Source organism: Pezoporus flaviventris, unplaced genomic scaffold (assembly GCF_033815535.1).
Source record: "Pezoporus flaviventris isolate CSIRO_AGI_PZ_B2104156 unplaced genomic scaffold, CSIRO_AGI_Pfla_v1 ptg000002l, whole genome shotgun sequence".
In the NCBI taxonomy this organism is placed as follows: Eukaryota; Metazoa; Chordata; class Aves; order Psittaciformes; family Psittacidae; genus Pezoporus; species Pezoporus flaviventris.
Window position 1 is genome coordinate 6,476,394 of NW_026892550.1, and position 23,607 is coordinate 6,500,000.

General features: G+C 38.3%; 1 protein-coding gene across 18 annotated transcripts in view; it reads left to right on the top strand.

Annotated features, from left to right (window-relative positions):
- Nucleotides 1–23,607, top strand: part of ADD1 (adducin 1) — a 59,236-nt gene that overhangs the window by 13,946 nt on the left and 21,683 nt on the right. For all 18 annotated transcript variants that reach the window (XM_061467552.1, XM_061467607.1, XM_061467578.1 and 15 more), the window contains exons 2-9: nt 14,542–14,754; nt 15,261–15,423; nt 16,538–16,689; nt 19,238–19,318; nt 20,869–21,018; nt 21,923–22,066; nt 22,185–22,283; nt 22,673–22,849. In XM_061467552.1, the coding sequence (XP_061323536.1) occupies nt 14,560–14,754; nt 15,261–15,423; nt 16,538–16,689; nt 19,238–19,318; nt 20,869–21,018; nt 21,923–22,066; nt 22,185–22,283; nt 22,673–22,849 (1,161 nt within the window). In that variant the 5' untranslated portion in view covers nt 14,542–14,559. The remainder of the gene's footprint in view (nt 1–14,541; nt 14,755–15,260; nt 15,424–16,537; nt 16,690–19,237; nt 19,319–20,868; nt 21,019–21,922; nt 22,067–22,184; nt 22,284–22,672; nt 22,850–23,607) is intronic.

Consider the following 23,607-nt stretch of genomic DNA (forward strand, 5'->3'; position numbering starts at 1 on the left):
GTGGCCAGTACAATGTGGGAATAGCTGTTAAGGAAGAATCTGAAAACAGTACTGTGCTCTTGAGAAAACATTATATATTACAAAATGTGGAAACAGTCTTAAAGAGAAAATGTTTCTGCATATAAAATAATACTGTTGTAAAAACAAATACCACATTACAGCTCAAATGCAAGTGATTATTGTTTTCATTTCACACAGCTATTCTGCCCATCTCCTCAGAGAACTGCTTACCAGCTTCTGAGGTTTTGTTGGGATCAGCTGGACTTTGCATGGGTAGAAACTTTGCTGGCATGTATCCGACTGCATGCTGTTTGGGAAGTCACTGGGAAAGCTGTGTTTAGAGTTCTGACTTTGAATACTGCACACATACCCCTGTGTTTTTCAATTTCTGATGCCAGTAGCCTGTCAATTAAATTGAAAGAACTGTACTTACATATTTCAGCAATATTAACAGTGGCAGTAGGGTTTCTATTTTCCAGCTTGAGTTAGGAATGGAAGTACTTTGACAATGTGGTGTGGGTTATTCAGGATCCTTGTCTGACTTCAGCTGATTTGACCCAAATATGTATCCTTGATGTTCACTATTTTTACTTAAATTTCTGGTTCTGGGATTAGAAGACCAGGGCTGGCTAGATGTGAATTTTTTAGAACACAGTGGGGAAAAGTCTCTGGTTACTCCTAGGCAAACATAAACAGTTGTGCTGAGTTTTTAGAAGTTTTCTGTCTTGGTAATATTGAAAGAAAGAGTACCTCTGTGGATAGGAGCTGCTTGGATAGGAGTCCAAGTAAAAATAATAAAGAAAATATGATAGTCAGTGGAGTTGTATTTAGACAAGCAATAGTAAGACAGATACATAGAAACATTGTGGGTTTTTTACTATTAAGCTTCCAATGTACGTTAACTAAATAATCCTTGCCTCAAAATGTTAGTCTTTATGGACGCATAGTATTCAGTTTAATCTGGAAACATGGTATGTGCAGAACAGAAGCCTATATGTTTTAAACTGGGACTTGAATTTTAAGTGCAGAATGCTCAAAAGCATGATTTCAGTTTTGTTCTTTTGGTTTTAATTATGATTTTAGTATAGTTCTGTAAAACACTATAGCCATGCTAAACTGTTGTCACCTTTGGATATTTTGGTGTGCACCTCTGTCTGTAATGTTTGGGGCTGAACCTTAAGAGAGGAATTGTGTGCTTGAGACTGGTTCTCTCAAAGCTGTATGTGCCCTAGAATCTTGGGCTGGATGGCTGGAACCAGACTGAGAACACAAATACATCCAGCTTGGCCTCTTCAGTGCAAGCAGCCTTTATGAATAAACCCACTTTGTAACAGCAGAGCATGAGTTGTTCTGTCAATTAACTGCATTGTGGCGTGTAAGGCCCTACAGCCATTCTAGTACTTGAGCAAGTATCAGGCTTGGGTTAGTCGCTGTCTTCCTGCAACACAAATAGAATCTTTTTGCCATGGTCTGTGCACATCCGTTTGTGTTTTGTGCGTTTGCCTTTATTTTGATGAATCTTCAGTTGAATAACATATCTGTCTGGTGACTAGAATGTTCCTAGTTAAGAAATAGGCCTAGCTGAAACTGAAAGAGTGGCCATGATACCTGGAATGTTAAAGTCTGGGCTGCTATAGACAATTGTGTTTGAGAGTCTGAAAGTAACTTCACTAAAATGGCCATTAAACACTGTGTTTGCATGATTTATAGTGACTGGAAAAACTGGACTATTGCATTTATTCCCAGATGTAGTTCTGAAACCCTGCAGAGCAAAGTAAATGACATCTTTTTGCCCCTGTCAGGTGGAAACAGTGAGAATCTTCAGCTGGAAGATAAGTCCTGGTTTGCATAATGTTAATTTGTACAGCCATATTCAGTTGTGCAGTACTTGCCTGACAAGGGAGACAGCATGATAAGGAAGATAGTTTTCTCCTGGTGTTTCATTTGTTACTGTGTGGGTGTGTGTGACCCTTGAGGTTTACCCAGAAGTAGGAAACAGAACAGCATAATTCTGGGGTGGGGAGCACATTCACACTCCCCTGGGAAAAAGAAAAACAGAAATGAGCTGCTCTTAAAATAGAGTTCATGGGGGTTTCTTGATATACTATTTCCTAATATGGAACAAACAACAATCTGATACAGGAAATTAGTTCCAGTAACACTTTTATCCATAGATTGTGTCTTTCATGTGTAGATTAAAGTTGTCAAGAGCATTCTGAGAGACAGAAAAGAGAATGCTCTTGGCTTTGTTAACTGTGTAATGGGATGGACTTTTTATCTTCCTGTTGCTTCGAAGACTGCTGTGGGATAGTGTTAATATCCTTTATTATTTATTATTATTATCCAGCATTTTAAACACTGTCCAGGAATCTTCAGTGTAGGGTGGATAAAAGAGGGTGTAAACCAGTTTGTCTTCCTGAATTTTTCATCTGCCTGAAGGATTTACAAACACCTGATTAACCACCATGGAAAGGAGTTTCTGAATTTAAATAAGCCTAGCTGTTAGCTGTCTAATTTGGAAATGGAATGGTACATATGTGAGGCTCATGTTTCAAAGCTGGTTTTATGTGCAAGTGCAGCATAAAATCTTACATGGAAGGTTTATGTCAAAATTAATACTGAGGCTTGCGTCCTTCAAAGATACTTGTTTTCACCTGCATACAGGATTTTGAAATCCTGTGCAATTCTATTGCATCAAGAGACTAAATTGTTCTCATAATTTATTCAGTTTTCCATCCTCCCTTCCTTCCCTCATCAGAAGTGGGAAGTCCCATAGGAGAACTGGGGGTGCCACCTGGAAAAGCCTCAGCTAAACGTGAAAGAGAAATTAATGAAAAATTCAACATCTCTGCTGCGTTCATTTGCCTGATTCAAGTCTAATTGAAACCTCCAGTCCTGCACCTCATTTGTGTACTTTGATTCACTCTCTTGTAGCTCAGACTGGTAACACACCCATCGACATTGTACTGCTTACATATCAAACTTGCTGGTTCCAGCATAATGCCTGCACACTCTCTAATCACTGTAGCAATTTCTGAGTTATTTGGAAATAATTCATGCATCTAGTCATGAATATTCAGATTAGTTCCATCTCAACCAACGAGTCTCATAATAGGGTATTTTTTTCTTGTGGGGCATTTGCTGTAGGATCTCCAAAGTTATAGGTATTTTAATCATGAATTTGTCAAGAAACATTAAGTTCACCTTGTGGCTCTGTCGCCAAGTGGTGACGCACTCTGTTACCCAGCCTCTTCGTCCTTCTTTTTGTGATTTTGTAGCTTTATTGTAATATATAAGGCACGTACTGCTGCTTTATTCTAGTGTGGAAAGCAAAACTGATATGCTATTCACTTCTGGTTTGCCCTTGCTTCAGTAAGAATGTCTTGTCTTCAAATCACCACGTCAGGATGTATAAGAGCTTAGGTATGAGCGGTTATTAAGGTTTAATCAGTTCTGGTGAATGAAGAAGTTGTACTAGAAGATTTTTTTGTTTTGCAGCCGTTTTTGTAGAACTCTTTTATAAATCTCTAAGATCTGTTTACACAGAGGAAAATGTAGAAGCATAATCTGATAATTCATGAGCTTGATTTTTAGCATTTCAGTTTCTTAGGACATTTCCTTGATTAAAAAAAAAAAACCACCCGAGACTTCTGTGTTTACTTGTTTAACTTCAGTAAATCTGATCTCCACATTTAGATATCTTGTGGTTAAAAACTCTTCCTACTCCCCTCTTTAAACATTCCACTTTCAGCCTCTTGATGAACAGTAAATGAAAGTTTCTACTTTAGGTATGGTCTTTTCCATACTGGAGGTGAGATGAGAAGTGGTACCTTGGTGTTTGTTCATACATGTTCATAGGCAATTTGGAGGGAGTGTGGGCATCCCACCTTTGCTGTTACTGGTCTGTGGGATTCATAGGCTGTGAAGTATGGAGTTGTCCTTGACAGACTGTCATAATTTCTATGGGTGACTTGAACCCTTGGAATACAGTGCATTTAAATTTGCTCTGACATTGTCAGTGAAATTATATTTGAAACTAAAATGGTTTGATCTCTAAGGTTTGGGTTTTGGTTTATTTTTTAATCTGATCAGTTTCAGGGTTTATTCCAGGAAATCTTTCATTCCAGAGGGTAGTACCCAAATGAGAAAGTCAACAGATTCTTCATTCTAGGTTCAAGGGTCTTTTCAGCATTTAACCTGAATTAACTTTAACAAAGCCCAAACCAAACCCATAAAATTGCTCTCTTTATGTTTGCATAAAGTGAAAATTGTAGCTTTAAGAAGTCTAGGGCAGTGTTTCTACTATTTGTGTGTAACTGAAGGATGGAAGAAAAGATTCTGTAACTACTTTCTCCTCTCCTGTAACTACTTTTGTGAATACACAAAACATTTTCTAATATTTGTGGAAGAGGCTATTTTTGCAGAGTAGTGCAAAGGGTTAAATGACATTGTTCTGTTCATTGCCAGCGCCTTTCAGAAATCTCATCTCTCGCTATTGAAAATAACTGGATCCTGGCCAGAATGGGGCCACTTTGCCTCTGCACTGCTGCGTTTCAGTTGATCCTTTATGCATCATGATATTAATATTTTAGATGGGAATACTTTAACGTTACAGAAATTTCTTGCATTTTTGAAGTATAAGGGAAGTATCTATCCCTGTTCAAAAAGGAGTTTTAATTCCTCATGTCATTTGTAGGAGCATTTGTTATTCAGAGCGCTTTTTGAAAGCATTGGATCTGAGCAGCTTCAACAGTAGTTAACATTATAGATATTTTAAATTTGAAACGTAAGATTTTTGGTTTCTTATATCCGTGACAAGTATTGGGTATTTGGGTGGGGCCTTTGGCTTGTTTGTTTTTTTTCCCCAGGCACTGATTCTGGTAGAAAACCCTCACAGACCTTTTGATAAAGGTGGATTTTCATGTCTAATTTTAAAATGTACCCTCCCTTTTATTTAAAAGAGGGGCAGCACTGGAGGAGTAGAGCCATCAGAAAATATTAGTTATAAAGCCTTATGGGAAAAGTGAAACAATGCTATTATGGTCATATTGCATAGAGAAGGGGCCTTGCTCATTCTGCATATTTTGCTGAACCTTGAGATCAAAAGGAAATCTTGAGGAAAGAAGAAAGCTTCTCTTTCTTTGCACCTTTCCTATAGATGACTTGCAAGTCATACTGTGTCCTGCATTCAAATGAGTTCTGGAGTTTTCTGCATTCTGGTAAAGCTGCTTATAAACTCCACAGTTCTCATGCAGCACGGCAGACTTCCCACAGAGCCTGTCTGTGTGCAGTTCCTCTAGACCTGCTGTGTCAGAAGCATCCCCAAGTTTACAATGGACAGTGGTAAGACATTGTCCTTGATTGTAGGTCCTGACCTAGTTCTCATTTCTGTCTGAACCCATTGGTGCAACCAGTGCATGTCTGCCTGAACTTGCCGGTTCTGTGAAGCAGCAGCAGACTCCTCTCGGGTAAGTACTACCTCTCTATCAGCAGATGGCTTTCCTTCCTGGGGACTGTGTGGAATGTATTGTTTCCTAGGAAAACCTGACTTCAAATGCATGTATGTGAAAATCATGGAAATGTCCTCACCTGATTTTATTACACTGGCCAATTAAACATGTAATTCTGCTTAGGTCAGTTGGGGCTCATTCCTTAAGAAATCGATGTGTGCATTTGTGTTTTCCCACAAATCCAGTGTTGGAATTAAGAGTCTAGCAGCTTTTATAACTTCAGTTTGAGTCCAGTGTTCATTTTTGGGTCAAACATGCTGATCAGTTTGTCTCAAGCTTTTTAAATGCTTGTTGGATAAAGCTGGGGCCCTGCCCTTGGGAAGCTGGTGATCTGATTTAACCTGTGCTGTGAGGTCAGAAATCTGTGGGCGCTGGCTTATTGGAGTGTTTGCTGGGAGGCTTTGAAAGTGCATGTGGGTTCACAGAAACCTAAAAATAAGCAGTATTTGGGTTAACCCTCTTTATTTTTATTGTACTCATGACCCTGATGGGAAAAATAAGTGTACTTTAATTTTCAGTACTGATGCCACCAGACATGAATATTAATAATGGAGAAATATTTGTATTTTATATTGTCTTGCCCTCAGATATGTTCTGCACAATTAGAAGGTGAAAATGAATATTAGTGACTTGACTCATTCTTGTGTAGGGCTACCTGGTGTGTGTGTAGCTGAGTCTGTGATGGAATTTAATGTACCAATAAAGCAAGCTGGAAAAAATACTCGTCACCAGTGTTTTCTGTTGACCAGATCTTAGAGCTTTATCAATAAGGCAAAGAGACACCATCTCTAGTGCAGCCCTTTTTATTTTATGGGCTGTTTAACTTTTAAAAACATCAACCTAAGCAATTCAGTAAGATATATCCTACCTGGTCTGATGGAAAATTTGTTCTAATTGCAGTTGGGTCTGATCGATGTGAGCTGAGCACAGGTTAAGGAGGAAATTTGGTATTGTCTCTGAGTACTGAGGCTGAAGAGTTGGGGTTGGTTGTTTAGCCTGGAGAGGAGAAGGTTCCAGGGGTACCTTACAGAAGTAGGGCAGAGGGAATGGCTTTAAACTGAAAGAGGGTAGATTTAGATTATGTGTTAGGAAGTTCTTCCCTGTGCTGAGGCGCTGGCAGAGAGTGCCTGGAGACCCTGTGGCTGCCTTATCCCTGGCAGTGTTCAAGGCCAGGTTGGACGGGACTTGGAGCAGCCTGATCTGGAGGAAGGTGTCCCTTGGAACTGGAGGAGCTTTAAGGTTCCTCCCAACCTAAACCATTATGTGATTCTATGGTATGATTCCATTTGTGCCTTCTGTCTGACATTCAGTCTCCAGCTGTCACCAACCTACAGCACAGGAAGGTGCTATTTAAAAAAAAGTGCTAGAATACTAGAAGTGCTTTGGAAGCTGCAAATAACATGAGCATATTGTCATACTGTGCATATGAAACTTGTTTTTCCCAAATCATGATGAGCAGGTTCATAGGTCGCAGAAGTGGATAGGACTCTGATCTTGTACAGGCAGTCAAAGGTATTCTGGAAGTTGGGTTAAAGCTTGTTTTATAAAGATTTTCAAAGCCAGGGTATTGACTTGGTATTGTATATATATGGTTAGGAAACTTCCATCTCCATTCAAGGGCAAATGTGTCTGATATTCATTTCCAAGTGCTAAACTCTATACTTTTCTTAGCAGGGGTTAAGGGCCCTGTCACTTCTGTGACTAGTTAACCTTTTTGGTTAACTGAACAGGTTAAACTACTGATTCCTACAAGTTAGTCTTCTGTTCTCTGGATAATTTTTGTAGTATTTCCTTGAACTCTGATATTTCATATGTGCTCTTTTGTTGTTTTTTTTTTTTTTTAATACATGTACATGAGAACCAGAAAGAATATTTTAATAGAGTCAAAGTTAGGGAAGGTAACTTTGCTACTTGATAGTCTTTGTTTTATTTTACCGTTATACTAGATCACTTTGGCACAGCATAGTCTTTTCAATTCCTACAGAGTGATCTATGCCAGCTCCTGAATTCAGTTCCAATCTTGTCTCTTCAGCACTGGGTAATTCTGGCTTCATTTTGTCTCTGGTTGTAGTCCTTTGCCTTAACTGGGTTAAATTGAGTTTTGTGATATTACACTATTAATTATGCAATTGTGGTTTTTATTTGAGAAGCTTAGTTGAATTGAAACTCAGATTTCAGAAATAAAATTGCAGGCAAATCTTCTGTGGTATTTGGCAGATTTTTATTTGGCATGGTAATCACAAGGACACATTCTGGGGGCTCCTTTAAGTCCTTTAACCCCCTTTGGGGGCTCCTTTAACCTCCTTTTAGGTTCAACACGCAGGTTTCAGTCTCAGTGTTGGAGCAACTTCATAAAGTAAATTTATCAGAAAACCACGATACTGCTCTGAACTGTATGCCAAAGCCCATGTTTTTCAGTGAACCGTAGAGTTATTCTAGGGGCTAATAAACACCAAACTAGTGGAAAGGAAAAGTGTCTCCGTTGCCATTTCTGTCTGACTGTTGGTGCTCCTTTGGTAAGAGGCAGTGAAGAATACATGATGGTTTGCAGAGTTCGTACTTCTGCCTAGCACATGGGGAAATGCAAAAGACAGTGGTGAAATTCCTGGCTTATCATTTACATGCAACGTTGGTGAAGCTCATGGGATTTCAGCAGAAAAGTTTCAGGTGTCTGTGGCTTAAGATACAGATTCCTTGATTTTTCTTTCCCTCCTGATTTATTGTAGATTATTCTTCCTGTTGTAGATACAGGATCCTTAATTTTTCTGTTCAGTTAGAGGATGCCGGTTAAGGAAAGACTTACAAATCTGAGAATATGGTCTTAATGAAACAATTTTTTCTTGGTGAACATTGGCTCTTTAAACAAAGAAAATTGCCGCTTTTCTCTTTGGCAGTTGGAAGGCAGCTTGATATTTTATAAGGTAAAAGGCCTGTAGCAACTGCTGTTTTGACAGTTCTGTTATATAGATTCTTGCCCTTTATAAATACTTGGAACTTTAGGTCTAATTTAAAGCAGATTTCTAGCTTTGTTCTTAACTGTTTTCAGAGATTTTTTTTTTTTTTGAAAATATAAGTACTGGATATAGTAAGAGAACAAGTGTTGATGAGCTTCAAATACACAAGTAATACTGTGTCCTAAAACCTGATAATAATGTTCACTCTTTTGTATGGTTCGAGGTCTCAAGTTTACCCAAATAAATTCTTGCTGGTTCTTCATGTAACCTTGTGATCACTCAGCCCACTGCGCGAGGCCTCTGATTTCAGTGTTTGGAGAAGGTGAAATAGGAAATAATTGCTTACAGAGTATGTGCATTTCAAGTAAGGTTTGGGGACTTGGTCTGTTTTCCTCTCTCACCCTCCTTTTTCTTGTTCTCCAACACAAGTTTGTTTCTTGAAGTACTCTCCTGGATCCTAATGCATGATATTGCACAAATAAACTTACTGTTGGATTTCTCTACATCTTTAAGAGTATTTAGCTTACAGCATCTCTGTGAATAAAAATGATGGTGCCTGCAGTCAGTACAAGATAAATAACTGTTCTTGTTCATGAAATAGTCTCTTCCTGCTCAAAAACAAAGAGCAGAGGAAATTCTGAAGATGAGTGAGCTAGGAACATTTGCTAAAAAAGAATGTAATTGTTCGTGATGTCAAGTGCGTTGTCTAGTAAGTAGTACAGTCATGATTTAGTTTCTTTGTTCCTAGGCTTCCTAAGATAGTGCCAGCTTTTCCTTTTAAAAGTTCAGTAGGAAACATTTGAAATGGCAGGAACAAATCCAGTGTCAGTGGTGCCAAAATGTCCTCACTGGAAATGATGGAAATTGCAGTGCAATTTATAAATGATTCCTCTATTAGAGTTATATTATTATTTTTCATGGGGCAAGTTTGTTGATCTTACTGTAAAGTAAAGGAAAATGAGAAGAAATACAGAAAGTACCAGAATATTGAGTGAAGTGGTAACAGTGCACATTTATAGACAGGCTTGTTTTCCAGATACCAAGTGATAATGAAACCTTATTTTCTATAGACAGATGTTCTCCTTCCTTACCACCTCAATTTCCACGTGAGCTCTGTCTTTTCACAGTGGCTCAGTTACCTTTTGGGTTTCTTGCTGCACCACCCCAGTGCTGCTCAGCCTTTTCCTTCCCTTTTCCTCCCTGCAAGTTATTACAAAACAAAACCAACCTTTAAATGATTGCAGAAATTAATTTTTTCCAAGAAACCTAGTTATTCACTGTCTTACCTGTTTAAATTTAACTGTGTGTCTACTAACTCTCCAGATTGTGTACTGAGGAATGCTAAGCTGTTTAAAAATTGAGATTTTTCTACTTTCTGGATGCCAATGTGAAGTTTTGTGGTATTCATATTCTAGAACTTTCTTCTTTTGTTTAAACTAACTCTGTAGCACTACTTCCTCTGAGGTGAATCCTGTGATGAAACTTGTGTTAGAAGAGGATGGGGAGGAAGGGGATTTTGAAAGGTTAAAGTAACCTGAAATAGCAATACTAATTTTAGAATGTTTTTGTAATCAATGCACAATATCTGTAAATACATTATAAATTCTATAAAGCTAATTTCCTGACACAAAATATCTCTCATGAATCAACCTGTTTATAGTACTTGAATACACGTATGCCTGCGCCGTGATAAACACGATGTGCTGTGAGTTGGCTTGGTGGCTCTCGATTTAAAATTCAGTTTAAATTTCAAGTGTTTTTATATCCGTACATATTGAAAGGATGGATCTGCAGCTACTGTAAGGTGTGATTTAGGTTTTATGTAAGATTTACTTGGTTTCTGCCCTCCCCACCCTTGCCCCTCTCCCCCCAGTAGCAGATGCTGTTCCCTCTGACTGTCTCCGTCTTTGAAACCAGCAGATTCTCAGAGAAGGGCTTCTTATGCTGTTATATTTTCCCGCCACAGCTTTTTCAGTTAAGGGTGTGGCTTTTCCTGACACTGTTGTGTTAGAACAGGCTCTCATGTAAAACTGCTTATCATGGCAAAAAGTCGTTTGACACCGCAGCTTATCTCACTTAGGGGCTGCAGTACACTACATCGGAAAGGAACTGTCTTTGCTGAAGAGTTGCGGGTGTGAAGACAGTCTTTATTTTTCCCTTTTTTATTGCCTGGGCAGCCTGTTGTGATTTTCAGCGTGACTTTCCAGTTTATAGAACCCTTGGCCACTGTGTGCCTTCAGCTTAAGCGTTCAGATTCCTTTTTTATTTATTGGTATCCATATTACTGAAGTTCTTTGAGAGTTCCTCATGCCTTACTGCCAAAGGGTTGTCTGAGGAAACTCAGAAATAAATTTCAATGGCTTGTGCAAAATGTTGTCAAACATACAAGTTTCTAATTCAAAAATCGATACTTTTATCATCAGTAGCTGGCAGCCATAAAAATAAACAATTACAGTTATGTTACAGCAGTTAATTACTGGACCTTGGGAAGGGATGCCATTAACTTGTGTATCTGTGAAACTGAGCTATGAAACTGATATTCAGCCTTAGATATAAAATGATCACTTGATGTTAAACATTGAATTTTCTCTTAAATCATTGCCACTACATAGCAGTGAATCAGTAATAGCTTCCCAGCAGCTGCTTGAATGCCATCTTACACGTGGGTAAAGGAGTAATACAACTTTGGCAAGACACTGTGATCCCATTTTAATGTTGCCTGTGCAGGCTGTTAGGGACCAGCTTCTTTCTAGTGTGAGTAAGAAACAGTGAAGTAATTATGTATGTGATTTATTCTGAAATAGCTTTTGGTACTCTGAAAGTAAGATGGAATTAGTGCAAATATTTAAATGCAAAATGATGATTGCAGATGTGCATACATTCTTATTTAAATGAGACTGCACATACATGTGCTCGAGATGCAACATTACACTTAAATATATTCTAGAAGTGGAATGCTTCGGCAGGCAGGAGCAGGCCATTGTTCTCTGCTGGGGGTGCTGAGCTCCAACTTGATAGTTTTCCCATGCTTTACTTTTAAGTAAATACACATGTAAGGCTATGCTCAACAGAATGCAGTGTACATTTTGAGCTGCTTGAGCTGTTTGGTTTGTGGTTCTGTTTGTCTTTGCTTGAGGACTTGCCTTTGTACTGTTTCTAAACTCCCTGATTCCTTGTGATAAGCAGAGAATGATGAAGTTCAGACTTAGATTTGTCCGAGTGTGCTATTATTGTAAGAGGGTAAGCTGTACGTTTGGATCTGCGAACTGTCATCTTTCAACAAAAACCGGGATGTAGAGCTTCATATAATAATAATATAATATTAAGCTTAATGTAGCTTAATGGAGTTCAGGAGAGGGGTTGTGGAAAGTGGTAGTGGGCTCTCAAAGGCATTTTTGAGATGATGGATTGGCAGATGGTGCAGGCTGGAGAATGTGAGAAGGAGGAGAGCATAGAGGGGGTGTTAGGGATCTGAAGCTGCCAAAGGAGGAGTGGCGGCTCCTTTCCTATAAATTCACTTGCTTAAAATTATATAGGTCTAATACCTTAAAAGGTTTTCCATGTGGATAAAAGCATTATTTCTTCTCACTATACCCTATATTTATTCCTGGGGTGCAGAGAGCTGGTAATTAAAATAAGTTATAGTAATAAAGATGTGTGTATGTGCTTACTTTAAAAGAAAAAAAGAGGGTAAAAAAAAATCCAACCATGTCTTTTAAAGCCTAAACTGATCGGTTTAAAATGAAATCCTTTAAACAGTGCAGAGGTGTCTCTGTGTGTTTATTTAGCAACTCAGTGGGTGGAAATCACTGAGCATCTAGAACTTGAGTGTCTCAAGTGCTTACATAGGTTTTGATAGTAGTATTCTCTTCTGCTGATTGTGTTGAACTGTCTCAGTTCAGTAATTTGTTCATTCTGAAATAAGAAACCAGTTGAGTTTGAAACTTGTTTTCTAATGCAAGATTAAAGAGGATGAGATTTGCTGTTTCTGCAGTCTTGAAGTAGGTATTTTTCTTCACTGCGATAATTTTGTTTAACATAATCTGCATTTCAAAATCCCTCATGTAAACTTGCCTTTTCTGTGTGCATCTACATCTGAGGTGGTTTTAGCTAATAAATAAGTGAGTAAACTCCCAATTAAATTAAAAGGAACAAGCAAGTACAGTTTAAGATGAGTTGCAAAGAAAAATCTAAAATTGTAAGAGTTGAAACAAATACTGGTATTTACTAGTTATAGCATGTAGAAGACTGATCTTAAATGAACATGTATACAGTCTTTCCTACTGCATAGCAAAGAGTTGTAATGACTTGATAGTATCAGCAGACTTTAATGGTGTTTACCTGTGCAAAACTGAAGATGGGTAATAAAATCAGCTGTTTAAATCGGGGCTCTCCTTACATTGTGCACCCCAAATCTAAATGAGTAGTATTGAAATTAGTCTTTCATCTTACTGAGACAAGGAGCTGTGTTCTCCCACTTGATTCTGTCTATTCTTCCACCTCCAGAAAAAGACCCACTAGATTTCCTCGATTCGTTTTCTTAGTAAAGTTGCTAAATGCTGTGAAGCAAGGGGTTTCAACAATGCATGTTTCATGTGTAATGTCAATAATTGCAGTTTGTTGAACTAGCACGCCATTCGGAGCTAAATATTCTTAGTACAGTTCACCGAAGTATAGTTTGTGTTAGTGCCATTTTGTTTAGTCATGTACAACATGTAAAAAAATAACTTTTCTGAAGAAGCTTTACTTTGGTACGTCAGATGATCAGGAATCAGAGGTTTGAGTCTCGAGGTGTTGCAAGGGTGGCTTCATTGTACTGGTTGTTTGCCAGTGGAAGGCTTCAAAAAATCTTCTAAAAAAGGATTTTGGAGTGAAAGTTATAATACTGTGCCTGGAAAACTGGGATAATGTTACATAAAAGGTTCTTGTGAGTGAAAGAATGATGTGTATAAAAGCAATACCAGCCGAATTTTCAGCCTTTCTAGTAGATATGTGCAGTTGCTGATTACAACAAACTGAAATGAACCCTGACCAGTGGGTTGCGTTTGTGTGTGTGCTTTCCAGATTCCAAACCCCACATGCTAGTGTAGTGATGTGCATGTTGTTGAATGAACCTAAAATAAGTATCTTTGTGAGAACTCTGCCTTAGGTTCCAGTCAGTATTTCCGAGTTTGTCTCCAGAAATATTTGCAATCTGAGCATGTTTTGGTGGGGCTGATTCTTCTTATTAATAAACATATGCAATATCCTATTTTCTGTAATGATTTAAATTCTGATGTATACAATATTCTTTTAATTATGTCTCATTTAACTTTTTAAGGAAAAAAAGAAAAACACAAGCAAACAAAACAATCACCACCAAAACCCCAAACCAAACCCAGTGAGTTTAAGCCTTATGTCTTGAACATCTCTGTCATTGCCTGTAAGAAGGTTTGAAGGGGTTCCATGCTTCTGAAACATCAAGCTGTGTAGATAGCTTCAGGAATTGGAGGTAGTTTAAATGAGAACTCGTGTTGGTTTACGTAGCATGTACGCATTGACTTGTCCTGTATGTTAGCCTAGTTTTCTAATCTTATATTTTTGTTATGTTTTTCTTTTTTTTTTCTCTTCTGAAATATTGCTATCCCTTTGCACAAACGCAGTTTCTGTGTTTGGGAACCCACACTAATTTTAGATGGAAGGGGGCCTACAAGCATGCTGGAAAAGGGCTCTTCATCAGGGATTGTAGCAGTAGGACAAAGGGCAGTCAATTTAAACTTAAACAGGGAAGGTTTAGGTTAGATAGAAGGAAGAAGTTCTTTACTGTGAGGGTGGTGAGACACTGGAACAGGTTGTCCAAAGAAGGGGTAAATGCTCCATCCCTGGCAGTGTTCAAGGCCAAGTTGGACAGAGCCTTGGGCAACATGGTCTGGTGTGAGATGTCCCTGACCATGGCAGGGGAATTGGAACTGGATAATCTTAAGGTCCTTTCCAGCCGTAACTATTCTGTGAACTGTTATTCTGAAACAAGAAACACGAGTTCTTAATGATTTCCTTGCTTGATTTATTTATTTCTCCTCTCTGCCCCCTCTTCTTAGGTTCCTTGAAACTGTGCTATGAATGGTGATTCTGGAGTGGGGGTGGTGACTTCACCACCCCCAACAACAGCTCCTCATAAGGAGAGGTATTTTGATCGAGTTGATGAAAATAATCCAGAGTATTTGAGAGAGAGGAATATGGCACCTGACCTTCGCCAGGATTTTAACATGATGGAACAGAAGAAGAGAGTCTCCATGATTCTTCAAAGCCCAGTAAGAAAAGAATGCTCCATCTTCAAAGTTATACATTTATTATCTGTATTTGTAATATCCTCATGGAATTGGAGAATTTTGTGGTATCTTAGATCCATTCAATCTTTTTTCTGGTTGGCCTTTCTTCTAGAGTATCCTAATTGTAGGCTAATTTTTCGTCACATTATCTGGTTGAATTTTTATTCTCTTTTCTATTTCTTCTACTTTTCCTTTCGTGTTTTATGTTCAAGTCAGTCATACATCCTGCTCCTTCTTCCAGAAATCTGTATTATTGGTGTTACTTGAAGAGAGAATGCTGGAATTTCCTTTCACAAACAAAATAAGTGACTGGTGTCACTGGAGCTCCAGAAAGCAACATTTCCAAGTAACAGTGTGTGCCCAGTACTTCTGCCCTGAGCTGTTTTTCAGAAGAGATGTAGGATGTTTCTGAGTGCTAAAGAGAAGCTGTGTATGAAAGGTTGAAGTTCATTTGAATTGCTTTATAACATGCAATGTACTCTTGCTAGGCTTTTTGTGAAGAACTGGAATCTATGATCCAGGAGCAGTTTAAGAAGGGGAAGAATCCAACAGGTTTACTGGCTTTACAGCAGATTGCAGATTTCATGACAACACATGTACCAAATGTCTACCCTGCAGCACCACAAGGCGGAATGGCTGCCTTAAACATGAGTGAGTGCACCTTAATTTGGAATAGTTGAATTCTTTTTTATTTGAAAGGTTTAATTCAGTGTGAATGAAAAGTGATGTGAAGTTAAAACACCATCCTGTTCTGCTTGCAGGAACATTGCAAACATGAAATGAATTGATTAGTTTCTAAATGCCACAGTGTTGTGTAGTGTAGTGTGATTCATGTGTATAATTTATATCAAAAGCTATTTCAAGTATGTTATCTTAATTGAAAAGTAAGCCTGATAAGTCAGCGCTAGTAAAAAAAACTCAAGATTTAAATATATTGCTAATATTTACCACATAGATTGTCTGCAGGAAAATAAAACGCTCTTTAGTAGTCTAGTAACAGTGAAAGTCTTTAGAAACTAATTGTTTTTGCCACTGAAGTGCTGTTTGCAGCTTTCCCCTGTGAAGTGAGGCTGTAGGCAAGAACATCAGCAAGCAAAACAAAGAAAGAAAACAAAACCCAGAATGTGTGAATGCATGTACACGCAGGTTTTGTGTTAAGATAATATAAATCCTTGCCATCCTCCAAAATAAATCTGTTCAGACTGTAACATGGCCTGGTTCTGCTTTATCATGGCACATTTCTGATTGCACTGTAACTAGAACTATAGTATTTTTAATTATTTACCATAATCCTCCTCTCTCTAGCTTGTACTTAATTGTGCCTAATTAAATGAATCTCTGTGTATCTTTTTAGATGTATAATTCTCCTGCTCAGGAATACTAAATCATGTATCTCAAAGTGAAATATCTGGGGTTACATTTTTCTGCTAACAATAAGTTGGATTTAGCAGACAATAGTTAGCTTTAAAGAGAAAATAAATACTTTGCTAAGGAATGTACTATTACCTTAGCACTAATTAATACTAAGGAAAGAAACAAATGCCAAATCTACCAAAGATAAATGACCTTGTCTGAGACTGCCATCATATTTATGTAATAGAAATTGACATTATAGTAGTTAAAGTTTTCTATCCATTTCTCAGGTTAATATGTTGATATAATCTAGTAAGAACAACCACTGTAATAGTGGTGCGTGGTTTTAGGTTTTAATGATGTTGACCGCAACCTCTCCTTGTGCTTCTTCTTTACCCCTTCTCCTTTTCAGGTCTTGGCATGGTGACACCAGTGAATGATTTGAGAGGATCAGATTCCATTGCCTATGAAAAAGGGGAGAAGCTGTTACGATGTAAATTGGCAGCTTTCTACAGATTAGCAGATCTCTTTGGCTGGTCTCAGCTTATTTACAATCATATAACAGTGAGTATTGAATCGACAAATAACTGAACCAATTGTTTTAACCTACAAGAGAATTACTTCCCTCCCCCAGCTGTCATTCTGTCTTTGTGTGGAAGAGAAGCAAAGTGGTATTGAAAGCAGTATAATAATGTAGAGATTTGTCATTGCATCTTAGGAATAAGAACTGGAACAGCTTGGATGTCAGTAACCATAGCCTGAATAGAGTCTTAAGAGAGTGTACATGAAAGTTCTTATGATGAAAGTCCTGAAAGACTCAGTCTTTTAGTATCTTAAATGCTTTGAATAATTTTATGTATTATTCTTCAAGGTCATGTCTTAGTTTTCTTGCTAAGTACTAAAATACCTTCTTAGTCATTCAGTTGAATTTTATAATTCAAGGTACCAACCTTTTTGAAAAAGAAGCCATAGTGTTTCTGAACATGAGTGAGCTACTTAGCTTAATGCAGTGTGCCAACAATTTTCCTTGTGACTGAGTAATCGCTGGCATCCATAAAAATAATGACAGGGAGGTCAAATCAGGGAGGTTTTATATGCCAGAAGAATGATCAACATGAGTCCCATGAGTAGAGTCCCATGAGTAAAGTCCCAGCTGTGGTGTGCAAACCAGTCAATTGTTTTCCTAACAGAGCTGAATTGTATTTTTCTACATAGTAGAGATTGTTCTTTATGTATTTTCAGTTCTAGTTGCAGTGTGACTGAAATATGGTAATTTTGTTATTACTGCTTTTTGAGATTTCAAGGTATATTATTTGTGAAGTGGTGAAGCTGATAAATGGTATGGGTAGGCTTAGGATCAAAGCACATTGTTAGATTCTTTCAGTAAGGGAACGTATCCAGTATAACGGTTCTTGTGAGCAACTCTGTGCCCCCCTGATTTTACGTATGTGACAGGAGAATTGATTTTGTAAAAGGAATATTAATGCAGTGTAAAGATTATTGAGCAAGCAGGTGTGAAGATGGCTCTCAGTATAAAGTTCAGCCTTGGGGATGTTTATGCCTTTAGATAAAAAGGTAACTAATGAAAAGCAGCATGCCTGAGGAAGTGGTTACAAAAGGGGCGTGTGATTGGGATGGAATGCCTCAAGTTTGCTTTCTTTTGGTCTTTCTTCCTTATACCCATACATTAATTAGTAATGTGGTAGTAAGGCACTCCTTTGGAATGTGGTGAATGCCTACCACTTCATGCAGAGGAGGAGTCTGACGCAAGGCTTTCAGTTTTTTGTGAGTGGGTGCTCTTAATTGCTAGGTGGTTACATTCAAGTTAAAAGCTGCCAGTGCACTCTTTATGTTAGAGAAAAATTACAACAGCTTTCTGTAAGGGTCATAAGTCTCTGTGTTAGAGGAGGAAGGAATTGTGAGTATATGAGAGCTATGCCAATCTGGACATATCGAGGAGTTGGATAGAGTAGCTTCTTTTCTGGATCTCTGTCAATCATAGGCAGCTGCTGTGTGTGGAATTGTTCAAACTGGTGCAGTCCTGATGCAGAAGCAGAATTACAGAGCATCAAGAGCTTTCATGTCAAGCACAATAATGTGCAGAGTAAACTTGGGTGCCTCCAGGGTTAGGCAGAATTTGAGATTACATAAGGCACACATCACTCACCAAGTTGTGGTTTGCTTGAGGGCATGAGCTGTTTATTGGATTGAATCCTAAAGCAAGGTGGTTTGTGAGTCTTGCTGCTTGTTTATCTTGCATTTGAGCTTTCCTGTTAATATTTGGGGTATTTTGAGTAATACTCATGCTTTGTCTTGCCTAAGTAAGTAAAATATTTTCTGGATAATTTACACTTGTGCAGTGGAGAACTATTTTGGTGATCCATAAAAATACAGGTTAACTTCAACTAACTGGTTCAGTTTAAGGCTCTTATGCTATACCATGTTACCAGCTGGTTGTAAAGAAAGCTACATTTGTACTAGAAGCTTTTGGATGACTTCTTTTGATCAACTTCTTTAGAAATTTTCTTCCCTGCAGTAGAAGTATATCAAAGTGTGTATGTATTTAATGTTGCAAATAGTAGAAGACATAAAGGAGCATAAAGTAGCTGCATCGTGGGGAAATGAAAACTCAAATATAATTATAAAAATACTCAAAAAACCCAAAACAAACAGAAATACCCCAAACACAAACCCTGGGTAGACTCATAGCAAAATAGGGAGCTCTCTCACCTGTCCAGTAAAACATTTGAAGCCTTTTAATTCTCCACTGAGAGGCACCTAAACTGTCTAGCTGGCCTGTACTTTTCATTGTCCAGATTGTACGCAGATGCGTCCTAAGATGTGGATGGTGTGAAGTCAGAATTCCTGATTGTGTGAATTAAAAGAGCAAAAACATAACTGAAGGTCAGGATATGTGGTAGAGAACCTACAAATGTGCTGTACTGCTCACAGTATTATCAGTTATAGCATACATGAAAGTCACATTGCATATGTTACAGGTGTACTTGCCCATTCCATGCTCAGGAAGTGATGGTAACTTGCATGGGTTTGGGCCTTCTTGTATGCTTTAATAAGGTACTTCTAGCAACTTTTACTCTTGTTTTATCCTTAGGCCAGAGTAAATTCTGAGCAGGAGCACTTCCTCATTGTACCTTTTGGACTCCTTTACAGTGAAGTTACTGCATCCAGTCTGGTAAGCAATTACTATTTTTCATAGCTTTGAAATATGAATGACTGAATCTGCTCTGTGTATCTGTCACTGTTATCCTAGAGAATGTTTTACTCTGTGTTACATGTTTAGAATAGTTTTGTTGAACGTGACTCATTCTGGTACAGCTGAGGTCTCTCCTTGCACATGTTCACCACCAGGTGTTCTCCAGTTGACGTAGCTGTAAAGAGGAGCCAGGTCATTTGGACTGCTAATCAATCACATCATGCCCTTGAAAGCTGCCGGCTGTTAAAGTCAGGCTTGTCAAGGGAAGCAGTGTGTGTTTCAGACATAAATGATGCAAATCAGTTACAATTTCAAGATACTGTGTCAGATGCCTGATTTAGTTACCATCATTTAATGATGTAGCTGAGTGTGTAGATAAATTATATTTTTGAAGTCTAATGATGGCAGTTGAAGACATAACTCCCTTAACTGTTAGCTAGTGGGAGGCATTTTGTGAGTGTTTATCTTCAGTGTAGTCTCCACTGCGCTAAAGGCAACTTGAGTTAATGTGGTTGACTCTCTCTTGCACTGAAATGAAACAGGAACTTTTACACTATTCTTTCTACCTGGCTACTTTCAGGAAAGTAACGTCTAGCAGAGAGGTCAGGTATGTGTGTGCGGAGTAGTAACATTTCAGACTTGACACCTTAAGGTTCCAATACTCCCCCTCAGCTATCTGTAAAGTTGGCTCTTTCTTACATAACTCCACCTTAAACATCTGTAAGATCTTAATTGAAAAATCTGTAAGCAAAGGAATGGAGAAAACTGAGACCTGCCCTACTACAAGATTTCTGGAAGAGGGTCATGCTGTACTAGTGTTCTGTGTGTTTTGCTTGGGGGTCTGTGTTTTGTTTTGGTGGGGGGTTTTTAAAGGTGTTTTGCTTGTATCTCTCTATCATGATATGTAAGTACCTTGAGAATTAAGTTTGTGTGAAGATAGTGAAATGCACACACACATGCACTACTTACACAGAAGAGAGCATGTTCAACACAGAAAACAGCAGCAGGATTTAATAAGAGTGATAAGGCACCGGCTTAGCCAGTTGAGCATGCTGACCAGCAGCCTGCTTACATGGCTATCCCTTTATCACCTCTTTCTCTTAATTTCTCATATGCTTGTTCTTCCCTTCTCCACTCTGAAACTCCATTTTCTCTGATCGTGTTCAAAGTCCTGTTATTCCCCTTCAGGTGTCTGCAAAATTTGCAAGTTTCTTATGAAACTTCACCTTAACTCTGAAATGCAGCCATTTGTCACAGTGCTGTCTGTAACTGTCTGTTTCTTGCACCATTAACTGCTACAGGCAGTGATTCCTTGTGTCATATGCAGTAATTTCTCATGTCCTCTTCAGGCAGCTTGATCTCAAGCTGGGGCCCTGGTCACCTGCCTACAGCATTATCGTGCACATTTTGACACTTGCTAAAATAAAATGCTAAAAGAAATAAAGGGTTAGAGCTTCAGTGGTAGATACTGAATTAAATCACTTTGACAGTCATGAATCATTGATGAAACTAACTCTTTTCATTCGCAGGTTAAAATCAACATTCAGGGTGATGTAGTTGATCGTGGAAGCACTAACTTGGGAGTAAACCAAGCCGGTTTTACTTTGCACTCTGCAATTTACGCAGCTCGACCAGACGTTAAATGCATCGTTCACATTCATACTCCAGCAGGGGCAGCGGTAAGCACACTCTTGAGTTTGTCATCTGTCCTGTTTACCCCCCACCCCTCCCAGCTGGAAAATAAGTTGGTCCCCCTTAATCATAGATTTGCTTCCTTTTTGAAGGGCACAAAGCCTTTAAGTCTGCCTTCAGGTATGTGGTTCTGTTTGAATCAATGAGATCCTCCTTATTTGGTTGTTAAATGAGTGGTCAGACAGCGAAGTACTGTGTTCGGAAAATACGTATTTCATATTTATGTGTCCTTTACTACAAAAGACCATATCCTTTGACAGTGAGTCATAAGATCTTTAGCATGTTTTGTAAAGCACAATTTATCAAGGTTTTCTTAAATATTTGAAGCTTTTAAAATACCTCTCAGTAGAGCAAATAGCTACAAGTCAGTTTTACCTCTTCGGAATTTTTTGAGAGTCATCTGATGACACTGTTTCAAAGGTCACATTCTGGGGCAACCATTTTAAGGATAAATGATCAGATTGTTAAAATTGTGAATTACAGTCTTAAAATGCTCCTTAACTTTACCCTCAGTGCTGTGTCAAAGTTCTTAACTGAATTTCTTCTTTTGGGAGGGGAAGTTGCCAAGTGGAGTGAAAGGAATGGAGGATGAATTTGATTTTGGTTGAGGTTTTGCTGCGGGTTGATTTGGGTTTTTTCCCTGAGTCTTTCCATCTTGGTGTCGTCATGTAAAAGCAGCCATACTGAGTCTGACCCAGGATCAATGTGACTTCCCTATCCAATCCAAAAGTTGTGAAAACTAGAGCCTGTAGGGGTGGAGTATAAGACCACTATGTATGTGGCTGTACAGACACCTATATATAATACATAAAAACATATTTTTAATAGAATTCTTATCATAATTTTTTTTCTTTTGCAAGAAATTAAGTTAGTTGTTTTCATATTTCTCAGGTATCTGCAATGAAGTGTGGTCTCTTGCCAATTTCACCTGAAGCACTTTCTCTAGGGGAAGTAGCTTACCATGACTACCATGGTATTTTAGTGGATGATGAAGAAAAGGTGGTGATTCAGAAAAATTTGGGGCCTAAAAGCAAGGTCAGTATTTACATCTGGAATTAAAGAGAAGTATGTTGGGAGGGGGGATTGTTCTTTAATCAAGAGCAAGGGAGTACTTGCCTTACTGCTCTTAACTTTCTTTGTAATGTCTCTCTAGGTCCTTATTCTCAGAAACCATGGCTTAGTATCAGTTGGAGAGACTGTTGAGGAGGCTTTCTACTATATTCATAATCTAGTGCTTGCCTGTGAGATTCAAGTAAGAATTTTAGTATGTTTTTATAATAATACAGTCTTCTGTATTCACCTTCAGATAGATTTTGCACTCTTTACCTGGTTAAATTCTTGATCTAAACTAACATGGTGATTTGTAAAATCATTTTATTATTCAAGGACATCCAAAATACTGATTAAACCAGTAACTTTCAAATGCTGTATTGGAACCACTGATTTGGTATATACTGCCTGTTAAAATGTTTTTGCCTTAAGACATTTTCAAAGCCTTAAGACAACTTTTATACAAGTATGTTAATTTATTTAGCTTAAAAAAGAAATATATTTATTCCGGCTTTTCTGATGTCAGTTTGGGAGGGATTTTGGTTCTTTTCTCCCGTCAAGAAACCTAAATCTGACTTTATTGTTTCTAAGGTACGTACCCTGGCTAGTGCAGGTGGACCTGACAATTTAGTGCTTCTAGATCCTGGAAAATATAAAGCCAAGTCTCGTTCCCCTGAGTCTCCAGCAGGTGAGGGTACTGTATCCCATCCAAAATGGCAGATTGGCGAACAGGAGTTCGAAGCTCTTATGCGAATGCTTGATAATCTGGTAAGGCATTTTTGTTTGTTTCATATGATAATGTATAAAATATTTTAAAAGCAACAGTAAGGGACATCGGTAAAAAGTGGGCTGCCTATAGTTGAGATAGAACGGGCTGCAGGCTGTATAAACTTTCCCCAAAATTAAGAGCCCTCAGAGGAGGAGACAACATGAAAAGCATCACAGAATTCTTCAGATGTCCTTTGTGCAGATAGCAGATTTACTTCTGTATTCATAATCTGGTAGTTATCAATGAGATCAGAGGGAGTCCTTGTGTGACTTGGCACTTGCAAATCAGAGTATTGTGGTGCTTGCTACTCCTTAGTCTGTGTTCTCCCCTCTGTTCCCATCTCCTCCCAAAAATGTGTAAAACAGTGTTAATGTTTTCTCAGGTGCAGGGTCCAGCATGATTTGACTTTGTAAGACTCTGTTAGAACCTAGAAGAGCTCAAAAGACAGACTTCAAATAATTAATGTGTTGGATAGATAACTACATTACGTGGTAGATAATTACTCAAGATGCACTTTGACAATTAAAAGATAGAGCAGCAGCCAAGATAATGCCTCAAGAAGTGCTTTAATGCATGGAAACGGCAAGGAAAATAGTAGTCCACGTACTCGGGGATGAAGTTTCTTTACAACTAGCTTTATTTATAAAGAATTAGAGTGCTTTGGGAGGTAGGTTATTCACACTGTTTTTCTTTGAGCCATGTTGAAAATAGTTTTCTAGTGGAAAAGTCTTAGAGAAACTGTTAAATGTCCTTTTTG